The sequence below is a fragment of the Leopardus geoffroyi genome, chromosome C2, assembly GCF_018350155.1.
Source record: "Leopardus geoffroyi isolate Oge1 chromosome C2, O.geoffroyi_Oge1_pat1.0, whole genome shotgun sequence".
Classification (NCBI taxonomy): Eukaryota; Metazoa; Chordata; class Mammalia; order Carnivora; family Felidae; genus Leopardus; species Leopardus geoffroyi.
Window position 1 is genome coordinate 3,913,785 of NC_059333.1, and position 22,785 is coordinate 3,936,569.

General features: G+C 60.0%; 1 protein-coding gene across 1 annotated transcript in view; it reads right to left on the bottom strand.

Annotated features, from left to right (window-relative positions):
- UMODL1 (uromodulin like 1) overlaps window positions 1-22,785 on the bottom strand; it is a 74,332-nt gene that overhangs the window by 12,535 nt on the left and 39,012 nt on the right. The window contains exons 12-21 of the mRNA XM_045501300.1: window positions 21,876-21,988; window positions 20,169-20,388; window positions 15,836-15,973; window positions 14,748-15,320; window positions 13,977-14,234; window positions 12,243-12,355; window positions 9,339-9,552; window positions 7,119-7,256; window positions 5,748-6,085; window positions 309-454 (exon numbers count right to left, since the gene is read on the bottom strand). Of these exons, the coding sequence (XP_045357256.1) occupies window positions 309-454; window positions 5,748-6,085; window positions 7,119-7,256; window positions 9,339-9,552; window positions 12,243-12,355; window positions 13,977-14,234; window positions 14,748-15,320; window positions 15,836-15,973; window positions 20,169-20,388; window positions 21,876-21,988 (2,251 nt within the window). The remainder of the gene's footprint in view (window positions 1-308; window positions 455-5,747; window positions 6,086-7,118; window positions 7,257-9,338; window positions 9,553-12,242; window positions 12,356-13,976; window positions 14,235-14,747; window positions 15,321-15,835; window positions 15,974-20,168; window positions 20,389-21,875; window positions 21,989-22,785) is intronic.

Sequence of the window (22,785 nt, forward strand, 5' to 3'; positions counted from 1 at the left end):
AAAATCCTAAAGGAACCCAAAGCTGGGGCGCCTGGATGGCTCAGTCGTTTGGGCGTCCGACTTCGGCTCAGGTCATGACCCCCCAGTCCATGAGTTCGAGCCCCGTGTTGGGCTCTGTGCTGACAGCTCAGAGCCTGGAGCCTGCTTTGGATGCTGTGTCTCCCTCTCTCTCTCTGACCCTTCCCTGCTCACACTCTGTCTCTGTCTCTCAAAAATAAACATTTAAAAAAAATCCTAAAGAAACCCAAAGTAAAGGCGCTAGAGTGGACAGTGAGCTGGAGAGGGGTGGGGAGAGACCCTCCACTCACCCCCATTCTGGGGTGTAGCCTGACGATGTCAGGAGGTCGTTCTGGAAGGCACAGTGGATGGGGCTCAGGATCTTCAGATGGTGGATGATGCCCTCAGGGGACAGGTCGTTCCTCAGGGTGGTCCTCACCACCGTATTCGTCACGTTCTGAACACAAACAGGGTGTCAGTGCGCTCCTGGACCCCAGCAGGCCCCCAACACGACGGCAGACTGGTGGCTCAGGAGTGTTGGGGGAGGGGTGGTTCCTCTCTAACGCTTGTCCCCAAAACAAGAAAACCCAACAATCTCTTCCTAACATCAAATGCCAAAGCGAGTGTGATGTCCCGACCCCTGGTTTAGCCTGCGTCCTATGCCCACGTTCCTCATTGGAAGAGAACCAGAGACAAGCCGGGTCAGCCGATACCCCAAATAATAGATCGGATTCCTCCCCCAAATAACCCCCAAGCACGTTTCTGAAAATGAGGGCACGATGTGCTCCCTGAAGAAATGGAGCTAAAATCAATTGGTTAAAGTCTGCACGAGACCACCAGCATCCTCTCCGGGGGCCATCACGTGGGGGTGGGGGTGGGGGGACGACTGGGAGCCCAGGGGCCAGAGGACCAGCTCCAGAGAGTGAACGTCATCGTGTCGGGGACTCCGGGAGTGTGAGCACACTCTCCACCCAAGCCCCCAGGGAAAACGCTGACCGGGTTCGTGCCTGGGAAGGGAAGCCCGAGGACAAAGCGTGAAGACTAGTGGCTTGTCTTTTGACGTCTGGCAGGACAGACCCTCCAGACGGCAGCGCGCCAGTGCACGGAGATGTACCTTCCCTGGCGCACGAGAGTTCCAGGATTTCTCCAGCGCCAAAAACAGAGCCGGAGCATCTGAGTTGGGCAGATCTTTCTGGGAAAACCACCATCGTTGTACTGAAGTCGAACCAAGTCTTCCTTTGGCAGGACGCCCCAAGTTACATTTGTCCCCAGCGCTTTGCTGGCTCGTGGCTTGGAGTTTGATTGGCACGGTGGTGGGCTCTCCAAGATCGGCAGCCCCGCACGGACACCTCCTACGTCGTCACCAGCACAGGGCCCGGCGCCAGCCAAGGACAGCTGCGGATTGTTCGTGGTTGATGTGGAGGGGCGGGTGTCGTCCGGCTTCTGCTAAAGTCACCGGCCTTAGCCGTTTAGAAGTAGCCAAGAGACAAGGGCATCTGTGTGAAACAGACAAGCCGGACCATCCACGTGGGGGGAGCAAGGGGTGGGGCTTAAATTTGTGCTGATGAGGACGTGCTGATGAGCGTCCACGGGAGCACACATCCACTCCACGTGGGCAGCGGGGCAGAGCCCCTGTGAGCCGCAAAACAGGGCATCGGGCCACAGTAAGGCTTCCAGGGCAGAATGGGTCGAAAATAGAAATTCAGAGCCTAGCAGCACCAATGGCACCCATGAATCCGACAGAGACACGGAATCCAGCGGCCAACCGGGGAAGTGGCTGTTTTCAGATGGTCCTGGGCTGAAAGTCACCGCAGAGAAGACGTTTTGAATGTTCTTTTGCTTCTCCAGCCCCTACATCGACTTCTTACCTGCTGCTTTATAAGAAACTACAGCATGTGTAATTTCACGTATGAAACACAGCAGGGCAGACACTGGTAAGCTGACTGCAGCAAAGGGTCGTTAGCTTATGTTGGAACCTACTGGAAATGACTGGTCTCTCTGGGTTTTTATATAAATGGTGAAATTAGAGTTCTTGAAAACCACCCTGATTCTTGGAGTTCACCTTCCTTAGTAGAGACTAGTCATGCTACTGCTCTCTCTCCCTTTTTTTTTTTAAACGTTTATTTATTTTTGAGACAGAGAGAGACAGAGCATGAACGGGGGAGGGGCCGAGAGAGAGGGAGACACAGAATCGGAAGCAGGCTCCAGGCTCTGAGCCATCAGCCCAGAGCCCGACGCGGGGCTCGAACCCATGGACCGTGAGATCGTGACCTGAGCTGAAGTCGGACGCTCAACCGACTGCACCACCCAGGCGCCCCTGCTTCTGCTTCTGAGAACAAACCTGCCTCAGTTCTTCACTGAAGTATCCAAAATGGAAGCATTGAAACACTTTTCGTTAATACCCGTCTCCGGGTGTGCTCGTATCTCTATCTCTGTATTGTGGAGAATTTATCTACATGATGCCTGTGGGCCTTGTGGCTTTTTCCAGCTAAGAAGCAGAAACTCAGTACGTGAAGTGTTGTAACGGACGCAACATCAAGTCTCTGAAGGCCTGTGCTCCAGGCGCCCAGTCCAGAGTGTCTGCTCCCAATGGCATACATAAGGTGCCTTTGAAAATTACTTTGTGGAGCATCTGGGTGGCTCAGCCAAGTCACGATCTCACAGTTCCTGGGTTTGAGCCCTTCACTGGGCTCTGCACTGACAGTGTGGAGCCTGCTTGGGATCCTCTCCCTCTGTGTCCCTCCCCTACACTCTCTCTGTGTCTCAAAATAAATAAATAGGGGCTCCTGAGTGGCTGAGTCAGTTAAGCAGCATTTGACTTCGGCTCAGCTCATGATCTCAAGGTCCATGAGGTCAAGCCCCCGGTCAGGCTCTGTGCTGACAGCTCAGAGCCTGGAGCCTGCTTCAGATCCTGTGTCTCCCTCTCTCCCTACCCCTTGCCTGCTCATACTCTGTCTCTCTCTCTCAAAAAGAAACATTAAAAAAATAATAAATACAGGGGCGCCTGGGTGGCGCAGTCGGTGAAGCGTCCGACTTCAGCCAGGTCACGATCTCGCGGTCCGTGAGTTCGAGCCCCGCGTCGGGCTCTGGGCTGATGGCTCAGAGCCTGGAGCCTGTTTCCGATTCTGTGTCTCCCTCTCTCTCTGACCCTCCCCCGTTCATGCTCTGTCTCTCTCTGTCCCCAAAATAAATAAACGTTGAAAAAAAATTAAAAAAAAAAATAATAATAATAAATACATACAATAAATAAACTTAACGAAATCGCTTTGAAAAGAGCCACGGACAACCTGGACAGCCCCCTGCTGTCTCTACAAGAACTTTAGAAGTGTTTATGAAGATGATTCTGGACGCTGCTGAATCTTCTGGGGCGTAGATCAATTCATGTGTCTTCAGGGCCCTCTCTGTATGATCTGTATACAGCGCATCAAACTTAGCAGGGAGGCCTTAAATTCAACTTCTTCCAAAAACCCAGGAGCTCAATAAAGTTTAAACTTCCTGGGGTGCCCGGGGGGCTCAGTTAAGCATCCAACTTTGGCTCAGGTCACGATCTCACGGTTCACGAGTTCGGGCCCTGCATCGGGCTCCGTGCTGACAGCTCAGAGCCTGGAGCCTGCTTGGGATTCTGTTTCTCCCTCTCTCTCTGTCCCTCCCTTGCTCGTGCTCTGTCTCTGTCTCTGTCTCTCTCTCTCTCTCTCCCTCTCAAAATAAACATTAAAAAAATTGTTTGAACACAGGCTTGAATTCTTAAACTGCTTAACCAAAACCAGGAGGCAGACGGCTAACTGTACATACTCCACTGTACTCGTATAAGCAAGTCCTCGAGGAAATTTTAGTTGTCGACAGACGTCAAGAAACATCAAGAACTTTTGTGGCTTCCAGTGTTGGGATGATTATCAGAGATGAATCCCCTCTGCTCTGAACGGGCCGAGCCCTACTGAGTGGACCGGCTGTAGCAGGTGCCTGGCCGGCTCAGAACAGGGCAGGCGGAGAGTCCCGCAGCCCCGCCCCCGGGGCCCCGCCCATCGGCAGGAGACTCCGCCCCAACAGGCTGCCCGGCTGCGCTGACCGCGTTACTTTCAGCATCGTTCCCTCCTGTTCGGCAAGCCTGCGGTGCGCGAACTTGGGCCCGAGACCCTGAGGGCGGCTGTGCGCTTGCCCACCCTCCAGCCTGTGCCCACAGACTCTGGGGCTCAGGCGCCAAGGAGCTGCTACCCCGTCTCCGTGTCGGGTACCTCCACGAGACCGTCGGGGATCCTCGAGAAGTAAAGCCCCACCGTTATGTTTAGGCTGTGCTGGCTGGAGGGCTGGAGGGGGGCCGACAAAGGCTCTGCAGTCCCCGGAATGTCCTGGTTGCTCCTTCAACCCAGAGGGGGTCTGAGGACCCCCAGGGAGGGTGGACGCACAAGCAGGCTTAGCGTGCAGGGGCGCTGCTCTGCCTGGGCTCCCACACACCCACGTGCCCGCTGACCCCACAGCTGCCCGGCCCCCACGGGTCCACACTGACCCCGCAGCCCCAGCACCTGGTCCACCAAGTGTCCACGATGACCCTGCAGCTGTCGGGCCCCCACAGGTCTGAGTGCTCACTGACCCCACAGCCGCCCGGCCACCTAACACATCCACGCTGACCCCGCAGCCCCAGCGCCTGGCCCCGGGCAGGCCCACACCTCACCGCCGTCTCCACCCGTGCCCCATCTCTCCTCTGGCCCAGACTCTCCCCCGAGAAGTCTCCCGCCGTGTCCCTCACCAGCCTCTAGAGCCCCTGCCTCCCTCCCCGGGGACAGCCCCCGGACCCACTGTCCACATCTGTGCCTCCTGCCCAGCAGGATATTGCCTGCTGGTATCGCCTCCCCGGGCCTGTGGCCCTCAGCACCATGAACAAGCTCAGCCCCTACAAGTGACCGGGGCCCAGGTGTCCCCACTGGGGAGCAAGGCCCAGGCTCCAGCCAGAATCATCTGAGGGCCTCTGCCTTCCTTGTACCCCTGAAGGCCCCTGGAAAGGCAGAATCACGGACGCTGTAGGGCTGGTCCCCGGAGGCAGGGCAACCTTGACCTTGACCCCCCCATTGACTTTGCCGAACCTCCCAGTCCCATTGGTTAAACTGGGGGGGGTGCAGCAGACCAGAGAGGCTCACATGGGCCCAGAGTGGCCTCCAGCTGGGCGACCCCACCCCCTGACCGGGAGCCTCTTTGTGCCGGTAGAGGGACGACCCTGTGGCCGTAAAAGACTGCGGTAAAGACGAATCCCGGTAGGACCACAGTCCCTCTGGCCGGGTCGTTCTGATCACACCAGGCCACCTGCCCGGTGTGCACACTCACGCACACACTCACGCACACACGCACATACACACATTCACAATCACACCTACACACACACACGTGTTCTCACACACTGGCACACCTGGACACTCACGTTAACACACGTAGCTTTCCTGCCTTTTTCGTCTCCCACCGGCTCTCCATCTGCTATGCTTCAGCATCACTGGGAGCATCCTTCAAACCCTGAAACCCACCCCAGGCCCTTTGCACCAGAATCTCACAGGGCGAGAGCCCAAAACTCCCTCCTGATTCCAGGGCACAGTCTGGTCCCTGGTGAAGACTTGCCCTGTCCCCCTTTGTTGGGTCCCCCTGCTTAGAGTCAGAGACCTTGGGGTGCACAGCTTTCCCTGGTCCCTCCCCCATATGGCGCTAACGCTCGCTGCCCCGGCCCCCACACGCAGCCCCCCGCCCCACCCTGGCCGCCCAGCCCTTACACTTTGCACGACGGTCCCGCACTCGCTCCACCCGGCCACCAGGAGCACGTGCGTGCTGTTGTGGTCGCTCACGTTACAGGATGGGTGTCCCAGGTACAGGGAGGACTCGGGGATGGACTCCTGCTGCAGGAAGCGCCTCTGGACGGCGATGGCCACCTTCTCAATGTCGCAGAGCACCCTGACCGCCTCGGTCAGGTTCAGTCGCGGGGGCAGGCCCCGGGGACCCGGGCCGGCACCTGGTGCCATGGCAGCCGCGGTTCCCATCGGGGTGGGGGCCTGCTCGGGGCCAGTGGCCAGAGGGGGGCCGGGAGCCTGGGTTGTGTTTCCAGGAGAGTCACCTGCAAGGCACAAGGAGGTGGCCCGTGAGGCCCACACGGAGGGACAGACAGGGACGGCAGCGGACACGTGGACCCCGTGTCCCGGCCGCAGCCCCACACAGGCCCCTGCTGCGTGTTGGATGTTTGTAAAGATATTCAGGGTTGTCCGGGGGCTCCCTCCCGGGCCCGCCACCCTGGCACCTGCCTTCTCTTATCCCGAGGTGGGGCTCACCCACTGCTCTGCCCCCTCACCGAGGTCCCTCATCTCCAACATGCAGCCCAAACCCCGGCTCGTGGCGTTCATGCCTTCTCGACCGGCCTCACCCGCCTCTTGGCACCCACCCTCTCCCACCACCTCCCTGCAGGGGCCCGCGCCGCAGCTGACCCTAACCCTAACCCCGCCCCACTGCAGCCCTCGCTGCCCGGTGCTGTGCTGCTGTCCTTTCAGACTCGCTCTAAGACACCTCTTCCGGGAAGCCCTCCCTGACCGCACTCGTGGGGCTACAGGAACTCAGTCCCCGTGAGCCCCCTGCTTCTACCTCCAGCAGAGCACATCCTGTCTCCGGTGACAAGTGTTTACTCGCATAAACGTCTGTCTTGCACCACTTGACCACGGATCCCTGGCTGGCAGGGGTCACCTCAGCGTCAGCGCTGAATCTCCTGAGGCCCCATTTAATGGGAAAAGTAGCGGGGAGGGGGGGGGGAGGAGGGCCCCAGGAGAGGCACTTCTCCCGTGCTGCTTATCACACGGGCTGCGTGCTCTGTGTGGTCGTCGTTTAGAACCCGAGAGAATGTGGTGGGCCTCACTGTGATAAACGGATTTTCCCATCACAGGCACTTGGGAGACGCGAGGCTGGAGATGCATGGAGAATGGGAAGGGACACATACGTGTGCACATACACGCGTGTGCACACAGACGCACACGTTAGAAAACTCATCCAGGACGGAAAAACCTGCCGACCTCGTTTGGAAAAGAAACGCTTTGCCGACGAAAGTCCTTCAAAGAACAGATTACCCGACGGTATCTCAGGAGAAGGGATTATGAGACTCTCACCGTCACAGGATCTTCCCGAAAATTCCACAGGGAAGCGGGGGGCTCCTCCCGTGCAGCTGCAGGTGTAGGAGCCCAGGGTGTTGTGGCAGGACGCGCCCGGCTCACAGTCGTGCTCCTGGCTGTCACATTCGTCGTAATCTGCGCGACATCAGAAGACAGACACTGTCACGGGGCTCGAGGGCCGCGGGTGAGGGGCGCTTCTGTGCCCGTTGTTACACACGCCTTGTGGGGGGACGGGCGTCTCGGCCAGCAGAGCTGAAAATCACTGAGTGCCACCGTAGGTGGATGGTTCTGGGGGACTCGGGGGACAGGGAGGCACCCACTTCTCAGCCAGGATGGGGACACGAGCCGGTGTCAGGACGTCCGCTGGGGCTGCTCCAGAAGGAGGGGTCCTGGTCCCGGGGCTGAGAGGGGCCGCAGAGACAGGACCACAGGCCCCCGGCCCCTCGTCTCGGGCCCAGGCGCGCCCACAGCGAGCCATCCCCAGGGAAGGCACTCAGCCCACTGGCTCGCTCCGGTCTCTACGCTCCGTCACTCAGTTTGTTCACAGCGACACGGGTTTACTGCAGAAAATGGGTACAATCCGCACCTAAGGCCACCTCCCACATACAACAGGGTTCTCACGGTGACCTATGTCCTCGGGCCCTTTAAAACACAGACTGCGACGCAGCTCGGGCCGTGCTTTACATCTGCGTGGGAGTCCCGCTTCCTTCCCCAACCCTTATTTCAGGAATGTCTTCTGTCTCAACACGCCTCGCTTTTAATGACCGCATCAAAGTCCATGGCATGGGTGTGCCATAAGACACTTAATATCTCCCCTGTTACGGGGCTGTCGACCACTTCCAATCTTTTCCTTTTCTTTTTTTAAGTTTACTTATTTATTTCGAGAGAGAGCGCGCGAGCAGGCAGGAGAGGGGCGGAGAGAGAGGGAGAGAGAGAATCCCAAGCAGGTTCTGCAGCGCTTAGCCGAAGGAGCCACCCAGGCACCCCCAGTCTTTTCTTTTTTTAAAAACGTTTATTTTTGAGACAGAGTTGGGAGCAGGGGAGGGGCAGAGAGAGAGGGAGACACAGAATCCGAAGCGGGCTCCGGGCTCCGAGCTGTCCCCGCAGGGCCCGACGCGGGGCTCGAACCCACGGACCGCGGGATCATGACCTGAGCCGAAGTCGGACGCTTAAGGGACTGAGCCACCCAGGCGCCTCCTCCTTTTAAAGTGACACTGAAGGTGGGTTTCTTCACCCAAACTGTGGTCCGAACTGAGGTCTATGTCTGAAGGGTGAAGTCCTGTGAGTGACCTTCCAAAACCAGAGCAGGTGGACAGCTTTAAAACTCTTGATGAACACGGTCAAATTGATCTCCGGGAGGTGTGAGCAAATCCTGTCCCCGCCTGCGAGGCCCGCACCCGCTTGGTGCTGTTGGGGTCAGTGTTAGGTATTTCTGGTTAAAGCACCACCGCTCCTGCGTGGACAAGAGCAGCCCGCGGCGGCGGGAACATCCGTGATTATCGCTCTTTGTGGCTCATTTGCAACTCTTGTGTCACACGTTGTTCAGGTCTGGGGTGTGTTTGTCTTCGCAATAAAGTCAAGTGCAGGTCCTTAGCACTTTCTTATCGACCGACGCACGGCGTCTCTCGCTTTGGGATGTAATCCTTCGTCAAACTATTCAAACCCTGTTTGGGTCTGTTGCTGCCTTCACAGGGGTGCCTCTATTTGGTTTGGTATAAAACATTTACATTTTTATGGAGTCGCCCCTGTTGGCCTTTCCCCCTGGGGGCTTGGTTCTCTATCGCCACGTTTGGTTATGACAGCTGCCCACTAATACGATTTAGAGAAGAGAATCTAAATTGCCTTTTCTCCCTGCTTTCCTTTGCATTTATTTTTACCAGGATCTCCTTGGAAACTGTTCTTGGGAGGAAGTGTGGCTGCAGAGAGGGATGCGTCTGCCCCCGGCCCAGTGATGTGGGTGGCCCAGGAGGCCCAGGGGGGGACGCAGCCCAGGAAGGGAGCAGCGTCTCCGGACAGCTGCACGCACGGCTTCACCCGAGGATGTTTTGAGCCCTTAAACCTCCGGAAATAGCACAGTAGCCATAAGACAGACGAGGGGCCTGTGTGTTCCACACTGGCATCTCCTGCAGGGGGACCCCGAAGAGACCCACGTGCTGGGCTCTCCCCGCCTCGCTTCTGGAACACGGTGAGTGACCGGAGGGCCCGGCCTCCGCCTACCTTGTATGAAGGTGTCCTCGCCGACCACCTCCAGCAGAGAGGCGTTCCGGAGGGCAACGAGGAACGCAGCAGACACCTCACGGACATCCACGTCTGCGATGATCAGCAGGTTAAACTCCACCACGACGCTGCCGTTGGCGACGCGGGTCACCTCCATCTGGACCCCACCGGCGTCCACGTGCCGAAGCATGGCGGCCGGCAAGGAATCCCGCACCTTTAGAGAAACCGCACAGGTAAAGGGCCACCCACCGGGAGGAAGCAGGTGCCTGTCCCCGGGGGGGGGGGGGGGGCACCTCCTGGGATTCTGGCCGGCAGCAGACTGGTCCAAGCCAAAGGTCAGTTCTGGGCCCGGTCTGGTGAAGCGAGCTGTGTCCCAGGTCCAGCACCAGTGCCTGTGGGTCCTGAGCCCCAAGAAGAGCCCTGCTCCCCCAGAGTGCGTCTGCTGGCCAGTGTGGACGAGACGCACAAGCCCCACCCCGGGGGGCACGCCACTCATGGAGGGCTCATGACGGCATTTAGAACCTGCTCTCCTCAGCTCAGAGCCATGGAAGGCGCAGGCCGGACAAGTGGTCGTGGCGGGGGGGGGGGGGGGGGGGGCGTCTCTCTCACTGTGTTTTCTAGAACAATCCTTTTACTGCTGATGCTACCACGATGCCTCAGGCTGTGGCGTTCTGTCCTAGCCCCTCACAGTCCAAACACCCAGAGATGCACACTGCCTCATGACGGCTGTAGACAGTCCATAGAACGCCAGCCTTCTGGAAAAATGCACTTCTAGGGTTTGACCTCATCCAGAGCCTGCCGGGTGTGGTGGCCCAAGGCACAGGCTCGTGGGTTCACTTCCCAGCGGGGGACAGCCAACGTGAACAAACGTGCTGTCACCCTGCTGTCACTTGGGCACCATCATAACCACTGGAATGACTGTCTCTCTCTCTCTTTCTCTCTCTCTCTCTCTCTCTCTCTCTCTCTCTCTCTCTTTCTCTCTCTTTCTGTCTGGGATGTCCAGAGAGGGATCAGTCATAAGCTTGGCTTAAAGTCACTTTGGGTTGCATTTCCGACCAGTCTCAAAGCAAAGCTCCAGGCCCCCTTGCTAAGAAGTGACAAGGAACGAGGCGTCGTGTTAACCCACACCTCCCAAAGTTGGTCCGAAAGTCCTACGTACGTGATAAGTCGCACCATTACTGGCTATCCTGAAATTCTAGACAAACCAACAACGGTCCCCAGAAATAGGCGAGGAATGGTTTGAAGAGGAAAGGTTACTCCAGACACGTGAGTGGAAAAGGGGCTGCCTCAAGGGACCACCGGAGCCCTGAGGACTGGCGGTCGGGGCTGTGGCTTAGCGTCGTGTGTCACAATCACAGAACCTACAGGAGAGGGTGAATGGAGCCATCAACAACTCTCGAGTCCACGCACTGGGCCGAGAGCTGGGGACCCCAGGATAAATAAGGCAGAACCCCAGGTCCCAAGGAGTCCCAGTGGGACACTTCCCGGAGGCGGGAGACCCATTTTCCAGGCCAGTGATGCCGTGAGGGGAGAGCAGAATCAGTTAGCGAGCCAGGGGGCTAGCATGTTAGCACGCTCGGCCTGGAGGTGGCGCCATTCTGCTTAAACCCCAGAGTCAGGAAAAGCTGAAATGGACGAGGTGTAAGCAAGACGGTGAGACCATGACAAGCGCGTTCTCTTCTCCTCAAAGGGGCATCTAAGCGCCAGCAGAGAGAACACGGAGACGGCCGCCCAGACTGAACTGTAACAACACGCCGTCTCTAGGGATGTCAGTGGGACGACAGGGGAAGCCTCAGAAAGATCAGGAAACATAATAGCAGCGCAGGAGTCACTTCAGCCAGAGAGTGAACCCAACCCAGTGTGCATCAGAGACCGAAACGTGGCCTCTGCGTTCGGTGGAGCGTTATCCGGCCATAAAGAGCGGTGAGCCACTGCCGAACCCTGAAGACGCGCTCAGGGAGATGAGCCAGACACAAAAGGTCACGTATCGCATGATTCCGCGCACGTGAGATGCCCACGGCAGGCAAACCCACAGGGACGGAGAGCACATTAGTGGTTGCAGGGGCGGGGGGTGTGGAGAGTCACCGAGAATGGGAGAGGGGCGTCTTTTGGGGGTGATGGAAATGTTCCGGAATTAGACGGCGGTGACGGTGGTACAATTTCACAAATAAAATCTAAACCATTGCACTAGGCACTTTTTTTCTTTAGTTTTTAACATTTATTTATTTTTGAGAGACAGAGCACGAGCAGGGGAGGAGCAGAGAGAGAGGGAGACACAGAATCCGAAACAGGCTCCAGGCTCCGAGCTGGCAGCACAGAGCCCGACGCGGGGCTCGAACCCACAGACCACGAGATCATGACGTGAGCCGAAGTCAGACACTTTAACCGACTGAGCCACCCAGGCGCCCCGAGGGAATATCACTTCTGAATCTACACCCTACACTGTAGGTCACTTGCTCCCACGCGAAGCACTTTTAAAGTGTGCATTTTAGGATCTGTGAAATAGATCTCAATTTTTTAAAACTTTCTTTGTGGGGCGCTGGAGTGGCTCACTTGGTGTCCGACTCTTGATTTCGGCTAGGGTCATGATCCCGGGGTCGTGGCATCGCGCCCCGCTTGGGATTCTCTCTCTCTCTGCCCCTTCCCTATGCTCGTGTGCTTGTTCTCTCTCTCTCTCTGTCTCTCTCTTTCTGAAGCAAGGAGGCAGCAGAGGCAGCTACTCAGCATCTAATGATAGACCCCGGGGACGCCAGGCACCACGCTGGAGCCAGACGCCCAGCTTCCTTCAGAAATGAGGGTCCCAGGCCCCTACAAGCACAAGTCCTGCTCGACTGGGACTGAGATTCTGCCCCCCTCCCTCCCGCACATCCCAAAAGGGAACAGAGACTGGCTTCGCCAACTTACCACCCTGAGGAACAGCTCTAGGAAGTCCTGATACTCCCTGCTGCTTGCGTTCCGGAAGGGCTCCACGTACCTGACGTTGGCTATTCTGACTTTCCCTCTGAGCTTCTGGGCCGCTGCGGGACAGAGAATAAACACGTCTGGAGCGGTAACGCAGTAGGTAACGGTAAACGCGTTAGGTGATGTATTAGGTGACGCGTCCTGATAATGGCACTGTCGTGTCAGTGCCCTGCGTGCACAGACACAGCCCAGCCCACCCCAGAGGGTGCCGGCACACAGCCTGGGCACAGAGAGAGAAGCTTCCGGAGGCTGCAGAACCAGGCCAGCCCCTGCCACTCTCCTCTCTCTCTGTGCACAGGTGTCCAGGTGATTCAACGGTAGGCACTACTTTGAGAGTGCAAGGAGTCCCTATTCATTCCGGGGCCACAGGTGCACAACTGGGCGTCCCGGAGAAGCCAGGACAGAGGGTGGCCTCGCCCCGCCTCTGCTCAGCGCCCACAACTCAGGACAGAGGGCCAGAGGTCCTGACCCTCTCCTTCCTCCCCTAGAGCACTGTTTCGCCGCACGTTAAGGGCAGCCCCTGCTTTTGCACTGGTCTTTTCCATCTGAGTCTATTCCCTCCACGCGGGGCCTCTGGAGGCTGTGGGACGAGAATGTGGTCCAGGAATATTTCCTGGACCAGCAGCCCCCTCGTTCAGTCCTCCACCAGATGTCTGTGGGGTTCTTGCTCCGTGCCCAGCCTTCCGGGCAGTGGAGGGAAAGGCCAAGGTTCCTCTGCCCCCACAAACCCCAAAGCCATCCCAGGAAATACTGCTGGATGACCCCCAAAACCACGCCCTGGGGATCACTCCCGTCGCTGTGCCTGAGGGCCACCGGTCCAGACACAACAGCTGGAGAATGCAGCCTGGTGGAAAAGCCCGGGAAGCGGGACGGATGAGCATATGGGTGAGAAGGGATGTGGACCCACCCCCAGCATGGGTCACACGCCCACGGGTGGCCTCTCCTGCCGGCAGGTGAGACCTGCAGAGGCCATGTTGACGCGGAAAGCCCCACACTGGCTCTCAGAGGCACCGACCACCCCTTCTCCAGCTCGCCACGAGCCTGCCTGAGGGCATCCCCGCACACCGTCTCCCCTCTCACCCCCCGGTCCTTGGTTAATCGGTACTTCAAAGTATGCAGACAGGAGCTCTGACACCCCCAAGGGCTGTGCACCCCACCTCGGGGAACACGGCCGTCTGCTCTTGGACAGCTGCCCAAGATCTGGGGACCCATCTGCAATGTCAGGCCGGCCCTCGGCTGTTCGGGCAAGTTAGACTTTCGGGAAAACATCCGGTAGGAAGGAGGAAACACAAGATTGATCTGAACACGTAACTGTCACAAGCACCAGGGCCGACAGACGAGCTGTCCGACGGTCTGACGTCCCACCGTCCACCTGTCCTCCCCGGAAGCCGAGTGCAGGCCCTCTGAGAGCGGGGACATCAGAGCGAGTGCACAACGCTCAGTCCAGCAGCGCCGCGTGCATTTTCCTGCCGCGGACGCCCGAGGACGCCGGCTCCCCGCTGACGTCTGACGGCCAGCCCCGTGCGAGCTGAGCCAGGCCGATAAGAGGGCAGAGACCCAGCCGCTCCCCAACGCATCCAGCTCTGCCGGACCCCAACCCGCTAAAAGTCATTCTCGTACTTTTCCCCGCCCTTTAAGAACAAGTGGGGACAAGCGTTTCTGAAAGCCATCACCCACCTGTCCTGACTTTCAGGCGGGCCCTGGCACTTCCGTTCCCGCAAGCTTTGGCCTCTATCTCCACCAGGTGAAGGACGCCAGGCTCCAGGCCCGACAGCGTCAGGCTTGCGTCTCGGGTCTCCAGGTACACCGCGGGGCTCCGCGGGGAGGTCAGGGTGAGCTGGAAGGTGGGGTGCGGGGTGAGATCCGCCGCCCACGCCACGTGAAAGCTGGTGCTGCTCACGTTGGACACCGTGACCCTCTCGATGGGGACGGGAACTGGGAAGCGGATGGAAACACGGAGAAGATTCAAATCAGTCCGATGTTCCAAGGAGACAGGACAGGAGAAGCCTCACCAAACGCAAAAATCAAGCACACGGCCTGGGGACACAAGAGGGCCTGGGGGGCGGGGAGGGGGGATGCCAGCCCAGGGAAGTCCTACAAAGTCCCCTTCTGCAGGCAGAGCACGTGGTACAAGGTCCCCACCCCCGGCCCCAGGGCTCGACTTCCTGCTCCAGCCTTGGGTGAGACAGGGACGCTTGGGAACAGGGAGGAGAGAACTCTGGAGAAAGGTTGCTGTCCTAACAAGCCCAGAAGCTGCCACCGGCGACCGGGCTGCGCGGTACCCCACTTGGCCCAGCCCTGCCTACCACGAGCAATCTACCTGGGTATTTCTCACAGGACTTTGACTCAACGTCTGCATGAGGCTTTGCCAACTGGAGCTCAACTCTTTCCCAGTGTGTTCAGGCCTCAGGCCACGTGTCCCCAGGACATACCATCCCAGGCACTCACCACAGGCCGGAAGCTTCAGAGACTCAGGGGTGGGGGCCGAGGGAAGGTCCGGGGAGCCGGAGGGTCCGGGGACCAAGTTCTGTGGCCTTGTGGGGTCCAGAGCTGCTGGTGCTGCGTCCCCAGTGGGGAGGCTGGCGTGCCAGACGATGTGGTCTGTGGGGCCCTCGGTAGGACTGGGCCAGAGGGGCCGCTCCGTGCTCGAGTCTCTTGATAACCACCCAGGGGTGCTCAGCGAGCCATTCGTGGGCCCAGAAGGGGAGCTGTGGGTTGTCCCAGGAGCCGTGCTGGCTGGCCACCGGCCTGTCACCAGGCCTGGGGCCCTGCTGGGTGTTCCCTCCTCCAGGCCTTGCCTCGTGCTGTTCTCGTCCTTCCCGGCCGGGCCGCTGCCCCCTCTCCTGGGTGGGGGTCCCGGGGTCTGGGCCTGATTTGCTGCAGGGGTGCCCCCCGGTCGCCCAGGGCTGGGCCACAAGGCAGACGTCTCCGGGCCAAGGGCTGCTGTCTCTGTGCTGAGAGCTGGGGCCGTAACCCCTGTTGCTGGAGCCAGCACCCCTCCCGTGGGGCTCACCACGTCACCTGCTGAGACACATCCACTCTGAGAGGAGACGTCTGGTCCTAAAACACCTAAACAAAACCCACCAGATGCCACCCACAGGCGAGAGCCTCCCAGGCGGGCCCCAAGTGGGGACACAGGCAGTCTCGTTGGGGATTATGGCATTATGAGTATTTAGGGGGGCCCGTGTCCACGGCCTCCCGCGTGCTCTCAGAGGGTGAGGCAGGGCCTCTCCATCTGATAAATGAGGCTCTGAGACACCAGGAGGGGGGCTCCACCTGGTGGCTGCACAGCCAGGACCTAAGTGCAGGGCTTGGTTCCCGCACCCAGGGGGCCTTTGGGAAAAGGGGGCAATTTCTCTGGATCTGTGCTCAGGGTGGGGCTTGGTGCTGGTCACTGACATCAGCCTGCTGGACGGGACATGACTAAGGAAAGAATGCGGGACAGAGGCCAGCGGGTGTTAGAAAGGACGTGGGATATCAGGTCCCCGGGGGCGAGGGTGTGGCCCAGAAATGCTGGGGGAGGGGGTGGGGCGCACCCTCACAGGCCCGGCCCGCGCGGGAGGGGTTGGCGTCCCTGGCCGTCCGGCACCGACAGGTGTAGGAGCCCTCGACGTTGATGCACTGGGCAGCGGGTGAGCAGTCGTGCCCCCGGCTGTCTGCACACTCGTCCCAATCTGCCGGGGGCGGGAGAGGAACAGGACAGAGCCCGTGAGAAGTGGCCAGCGGGCACTTAGGAAACAGAACAGGGATCTTCTCAACCATGTCTGCAGCCCACCGGGGGAGGGGAAGTGCCCTGGGCATCCAGCGGCCCCAGAGGCAGGCGGTCCACAGATCCCTCCCCAGAAGCCTGTCCCTGAACCAAGACCGCAGGCTCAGCATCTGCTTACGGGGCTGAGTTGGCACCCACCGGTGTGGCTATATTCCTCTCTCGTGCATTCTTTGTCGCCAGACCCCAAAAAGCAGGGTGCCTTCCCTTCTCTCTGATGCGCCAACATCGCCTAATGTTTTAGTACTTTAACGAAGAGAACCGAGCGAGCCAGGAGGAGTCCGGCTAAGTGCGACCTGAACTTTCGGTGACGCGGCCTTGGAACGCTCCTCCCCAGTCTGGGAAACCACTCTAAGAATCCCAAAGACACCATGTCACCTCAGCTTCTGAGCTGAGCAAGGAAGAGTGCTAGGTAAGTGTGTCAGTACCACCCCCCCACCGGGGTCCCCCAGTGCTTGGCCGCCCACCACGCCCAACACAGCCCGGCACTTTCCAGGACCAGCATCGGCCAGACTGTGAAACAAGGTTCGTGGGGACCACATTCCCTTCCCTCCCCGTCCTCTCCGACCTCCTCTTCCGGTCGTCCCTCCCCCACCCCCAGGCCTGCTACCCCCACTCATACTTGCTCTAAGGAAACACCTGCTCGTCTCATGCATTTGACATGTGACTGAGGATAAAGCGCTGTATGTGATACTCATGGTAAACCTCAAGCAATAAACATCTCAAGCTGTATTCCAGGCTGGGGGGGGGGGGGGGTCGGGGGAAGGAGGGGCACAGGTTTCCCACGCCCCAGAACCCAGCCCTCAGATCACTGCCTGTCCCTCCCGGCCCCAGGGGAGTAGGTGGCTCCAAGCAGAGTTGTCTCTTGAGGAGGAAGGTGCCAGGGTACCTGCCAGGGGTGACCCGGGCGGTAAGGCGGGTGCGTGTCAAGGCCGGTCACGAGGTCCTGCTGCACGGGATTCTCTAGAGCCCAAAGCGGAAGCACCCGATCCGGGCTCGACCCGCGGGCTCGTCAGCTGAGGCAACAGCTACCCCTCCACCCTGGCCGGGGCTCCTCGGCAGACAGGGCCCCGGTGGCCGGGCCCGCGGGTCTTCCTGGAGCTCGCCCGACCCCCTAGCCTGCAGGAAGCTCCCGGAGTTTCACGGGGAGCTGGAGGCCTGGGGTGGAGCCCAGGCTGGCCAGGCGGCAGGGCCCGGCGGAGAGCAGAGGTCCCAGTTGAGACCCGGGCTCAGACCACAGCACCCGGTGGCTCTTTTCAGTCGTGGTGAGTCACCTGGCCTCCCCAGTGTGCAGCTCATAAGCGAGCCCGGAGCAAGGCCGGGGCAGCTTCATTTGGTCCTGTAGCAAAGCCCCAGGCCGGGCAGCTGTGCAGTTCAGAGGGAGGAGGCAGGTCCACAGGGAGAGCTGCCGGTGGCGTCTGCACCTTCCGGACCAGCCGGCTGAGCGGGGGGGGGCGGGCAGAGGGTGTCCCCAGAGGAGGAGACAGCCCCTGTGCCCAGCTGGGACTCCCGCTTGAGCTGGCCCCCCAGAAGTGGGTCGGAGAGACCCAAGAACAGGCTGCCAGGTCCCGCCGGGTCCCATCTCTCCTGCGGGGGCTGCACCCTGACCCTGCCAGCTCCCCCCCACCTCCCCCCACCGCGTCGTGGGGACGCGTTGACTCACGGCGGGCGAGAGCCCCCGAGTCGTGCAGGAACGCTCCGAGGGCACCAAGAAAAGCGTCTCTGTGTGAGCAGAGGGGACGGGAGCTCGCCGTGCTGGGGCCAGCTTGCTGGTGTTGTGTGCAGTGAGAGTGAATACCCTTCCCGGTCCCCCGGCCGTGGGGCCACCTCTCGGAGTGGGGGCTGTCTGCAGGCTCTCCTGACAGAAGCCAGCGGTCACTGGGTCGGAGGAGCCTCCACGGGGCCGGGGGCCCCCACCCCCCCAGATAAACAGCAGAGGCCTCCTCGTGGCTGGGCGGAAGGGAGACCCCCCACAGCCACCGCTCAGGGTCCAGGGTTAAGCAAACAGCCGCTGTCGGGCAGGAAGGCTGCAGGGCGGGACACATAACACAACCTGCTGAGAACCCTAGAATATTAGCAGTGGGGGTGCCTCTCCCTCCTCTACAACACTTCTGTGAGGTGCTCCAGCTGGCCGGAGGCCACAGAGTTCATTCCCTGTCCCTGCGAGAGGCCAGGCCGAAGTCCAGAATCAAGGGGGGCAGGGCCTCAGCCCCTCGGGGCTCTGGGGGAGGGTCCTCCCTGGTTCTTCCAGCTTCTGCGGCTCCGCGGGCTCCTTGGCTCTAGCCTCTGCCTCCGCGTGGCCTTCCCCCTGTGTCTCTGGTTCTCTCTTCTTCTGTGTCTTCTGATTTAGGGCCTCCCCGATCCGGGATGATGGCAGATCCTTACTTGATCTGCAAAGACCCTCCTCCCAGACAAGGTCTGAAGTTCTCGGGGGACCTGTCTTTGGGGGCCACCGTTCAGCACACTGGCAGAGAGCTGGCAGAGCCTGACGCCTGGCGCACAGGGACAGAGCTGGCAAGTAGCCCACGAGGGCTGGCTGGGCCGCCTGCGGACGGCTCCGCTCTGGTCTCAGATGGGTCCCCGGGGTGCACCCTGAGGACCCACCCGCAGGGCACCCTGTGCCTCCCTGCACTGAGCCCCCGGAGCCCAGGTGAGGCCCGCCGGGTGCAGAGGACACCTGCCGTCTCCGTCCCTGAGGGGGGCGTGACGAGCCCACCCCAGGCTGAGCAGGCGGGTGCTTCCCAGGTGTGACTTCAGATGTGACAGTCCCACGGCCTTCCCTGCATCCTTGGGTGGGCAGGGGGGGGGGGGGAGGTTGGAACAGCAAGCCAGAATGCCACCGAGCTCAGAGCAGAGGACAGAGCTGGCTCTCGGACGCCCGTTCCGCGGACGGAGCCCCAGACAGGCTCCCGGACACTGAGCCTAGAGCCGCTCTCCCTGCAGGGAGCCTCGTCCCTGGGCTCGAACGGCCAGACCTTCCTTACATGTCGGCTGGCTCTCTCCGCCTCTCTGTCTCTGTCTGTCTCTGTGTCTCTGTCTCTCTGTGTCTCTCTTCATGTCTCTGTCTCTATCTAAGTCTCTGTCTCTATATCTCTGTCTCTGTCTCTTGGTCTCTCTGTGCCTCTCTTCATGTCTCTGTCTCTATGTCTCTGTCTCTGTTTCTATTTCTGTCTCTCTGTGTCTCTCTTCATGTCTCTGTCTCCATCTAAGTCTCTGTCTCTGTATGTCTCTGTCTCTGTCTCTCGGTCTCTCTGTGTCTCTCTTCATGTCTCTGTCTCTATCTATGTCTCTGTCTCTGCATATCTCTGTCTGTCTCTCGGTCTCTGTGCCTCTCTTCATGTCTCTGTCTCTATGTCTCTGTCTCTGTATATCTCTGTCTCTGTCTCTCCGTCTCTCTGTGTCTCTCTTCATGTCTCTGTCTCTATGTCTCTGTCTCTGTATATCTCTGTCTCTGTCTCTTGGTCTCTCTGTGTCTCTCTTCATGTCTCTGTCTCCATCTAAGTCTCTGTCTCTGTATGTCTCTGTCTCTCGGTCTCTGTGCCTCTCTTCATGTCTCTGTCTCTATGTCTCTGTCTCTGTCTCTCTGCCTATGTCTCTGCTTCTGTATCTCTGTGTCTCAGTCTGCCTCTCTCATCTGTACCTCTATTTCTGCCTCTGTCTCTCCTCCCTGCCTCCCCCCCACCCCGCCCCTCTGTCTCCAGGTCTCTCCCCTGCCCTGATCTGTGACTTCCTGCCTCAAGGCAACATGAAGTGACATTACATTACGTTTGGGCCAATGAAATAGATATAGACGCCTACGTTAGCAGGTGGCCCGGCCACAGTGGTGCTGGGCCCTGACACACAGTCAGCCCCCGGTGCCCTTGCCCTCGAGGGTCCTCCAGCCCAGACCCACCCTGTGTTCTGGCCATCTGTGGCAGTGAGCTGCAGGGGCTCTGGGGTCCCCGTCCCACCCGGAATAAGGAGATGTGAGACGCGGGTAGGCTCCCCGATCCCACTGAGAGACTCAGAATGAGGATTCACATCTCACGTACTCGATCCACCTTTTAGAGGGCCAGGGCTTTGGGGTGCCCCGGCGGCAGGCTCGGGCGTGGAGGAGAACTGACCTTGCACGAGCGTCCCCCGCGGATCAATCTGGAACACGGTGCTGGCCAGCAGAGGCGGGAGCATGGGGGCCAGCGTGGAGACCCCCACTGGGAACTCGGGGTCCTGCACGGTCAGCCTGAGCGTCGCCACCACGCTTCCAGCCTGGAGAGAGACCATCTGTGTCCTCAGCTTCCCTCTCCTGCGCAGGTCAGAGACGGCTGGCGGGAAGGAGTTTTCGACCTGGCCGAGAAGAGGCGACAGGCACTCACATAGAGCAGAGGCCTCCGTTAGCGTCTTAGAAAACCGTTCATCGGGGCCCAGGTGACCGACAGGTGGTGAACAGAATCCACGTGTCCCCTTCACGACCAAGAGGAGGTGCCCAGAAACCAGCCCCTTGGGGCCAGCCGAGGCACCCCAGGGCCCTGCACCCCAGCTGGGCCTCCCCAGGGACAGCCGGGCCAGGCCGGGCCCCGTCGGCCTTGCGCGAGTCCGCGAAAACCACTGCAGTCGGGGTCCCCACCTGGAACATGAGATGCCCCATCCGCTCTGTGTGCACACCCGAAAACTGGTGTGTGACACACAGACCCTGGGAGTGGACGGACAGACTGACTGACAGGAGGGACCCCGGAGGGACGATCCCATGGCTATTTGGAGCTGCCCCCCTCGCTGGCTGCATCCACCAGGAGACACACAGGCAACCGGGTGCCGAGGCCAGCGTGCCGAGCAAGGGAGACACCAGCCTTGCCCCGTGCCCCCCCACACCGTGCCTGCACACACGAGAGGATTTCCAGGCAGGAGAATGTGGACCCTCCTTCCGTCCGTCCCACGTCTACACGTCCTGCAAGCAAAAAGCGCTAACTGCCCTTCAGCTGCAGGGTCTCTTTCCAAGACGTCTGTAGGATGAACAGCGTAGGAGGAGACAGCGGTCCCTCCAGAGCAAAGGGCAGACTTGTTCATGTCTGATCCCGTAAAGATAGTGTCTCTCTCCCTGGAGCAACGTTTAGGCGGATTTCGGCCCCTTACAAGATCCCGTTTCCCTAAGCTCGGGGCTGCCCAGCTGAGACACAGACCGCTGTGTGTGTGTGTCCCTCCCCACCCCGGCCCCTCCGTGTCACCACCGTGGGACTCGTGGGCCAGAGGGAACTGGCAGGCAGCCTGAGGCTCATGCTGCCTGCTGCGCTGTGAATCCCTCATCTTCGACCGGCGCCTCCCGACAGAAACAGGCTAAGTCATTGGTCTGCAGGAAAGGGAAAATCTCAGCCCATCATGGTTCTGGACGGTTCAGCAAGTTGCTTCGCTCCCCAGTTGGGTCCCCGCTGGCCTGGCTCTCCCCGGCCGCGGGCTGATGGCTCCGGTTAGCCATGGAGAGGGATGGGTACGGGCACCCCCGCTACAGGCCTTTCAAGCAAAGGCGCCCCGGAGCGGGAGGCAGATGCCCAGGTCCCCCGGATGGAAGGTTCCACAGAAAGCCCGGCTGCACCATCACGTGACAGAGCCCGTCTGAATCAAAGCACGGTCTTCAGAGACGCTTTGGCCCCAAATCTAGATTGAGTGCCCCACATGCGGGGAGCCTGTGGGTAATCACCGTGGGATCTGGGCTGGGGGGACGCGCCCTTGTGGCGCCGTCGCAGAGAAGGGGCTCGGCGCGGGGGCGGGTGCACGCGGGAGGCTCGCTCAGACGCCCCCTCCCCCCACCATGGGGCACCGTGGTGGCACTTTGGCTTTACCTCGTGGAGCAGTTGTCGAGAAAAGTCCCGGAACTCGGTGCTGCTGCGGTTGAGAAGGGCCCCTGTCATGTTGCGGTTGAGGACCCTGACGGTGACTTGGAATACCCGGGCATCTGCAACAGCGGGGGACAGAGTAGCGGACGCTGGCCATCAAAAGTCACGTGCTTTGCTAGCACCGCTTCCCAGGAAGCCTCTTCTTTTGAGGGGACGTTTGTTGGAGGATAGAGAGAAGCTGCTGGATCGGGGAGCCGCGTTGGGGGACTTGATGTAAGGATGGTTTACTTCTGTGCTGGAGGGCAGGAGCCGCCCGACACACACACACACACACACACACACACACACACACACACACACACACTTCTACACCAGGGCAGGGACGGGTGGGACAGGGGCAGAGGCGTGCCCTGCCGCGGGAACCGGCTCTCAGCCGGCACACATAGGGTCTGAAGGCCCCTGCGGTCATCCATCACCCCCCATGGCTGCCACTTTCCCAGCCCGATCACACACACACAGCCAGCCAGCCAGGTCCTCATGCCGGACCCACCCAGGGCCCCAGTACTAACGTGACCAATGCGCCCCATCCACCCGGGGCCTTCCGGGTTTGTGCCCCGAAATTCCCACGTAAAAGCACACTCTGCCCCAGGCCAAGCAGCAGGGGCGGTCACCCGCGAGGGAGGCACCTGTTCTTCGGACACAAGAAAAGCTGGGGGAGTAAGGTGGGACTGGGTGACCCCAGCTCTTCCTTTCCTGAGCGTAAAACCGAGGTCCATGGCCAAGCCTGCTGTGTGGCCGCGTGGCCGCTGACCTAGCAGCCTCTCCCCTCCCCAGCTAGCGAGCCCGGCTCGCAGGGGCCGTTTACCACTGCTGCGTGCACACACCACGAGGGCCCCAGAAATGTCACCTGCGTTGC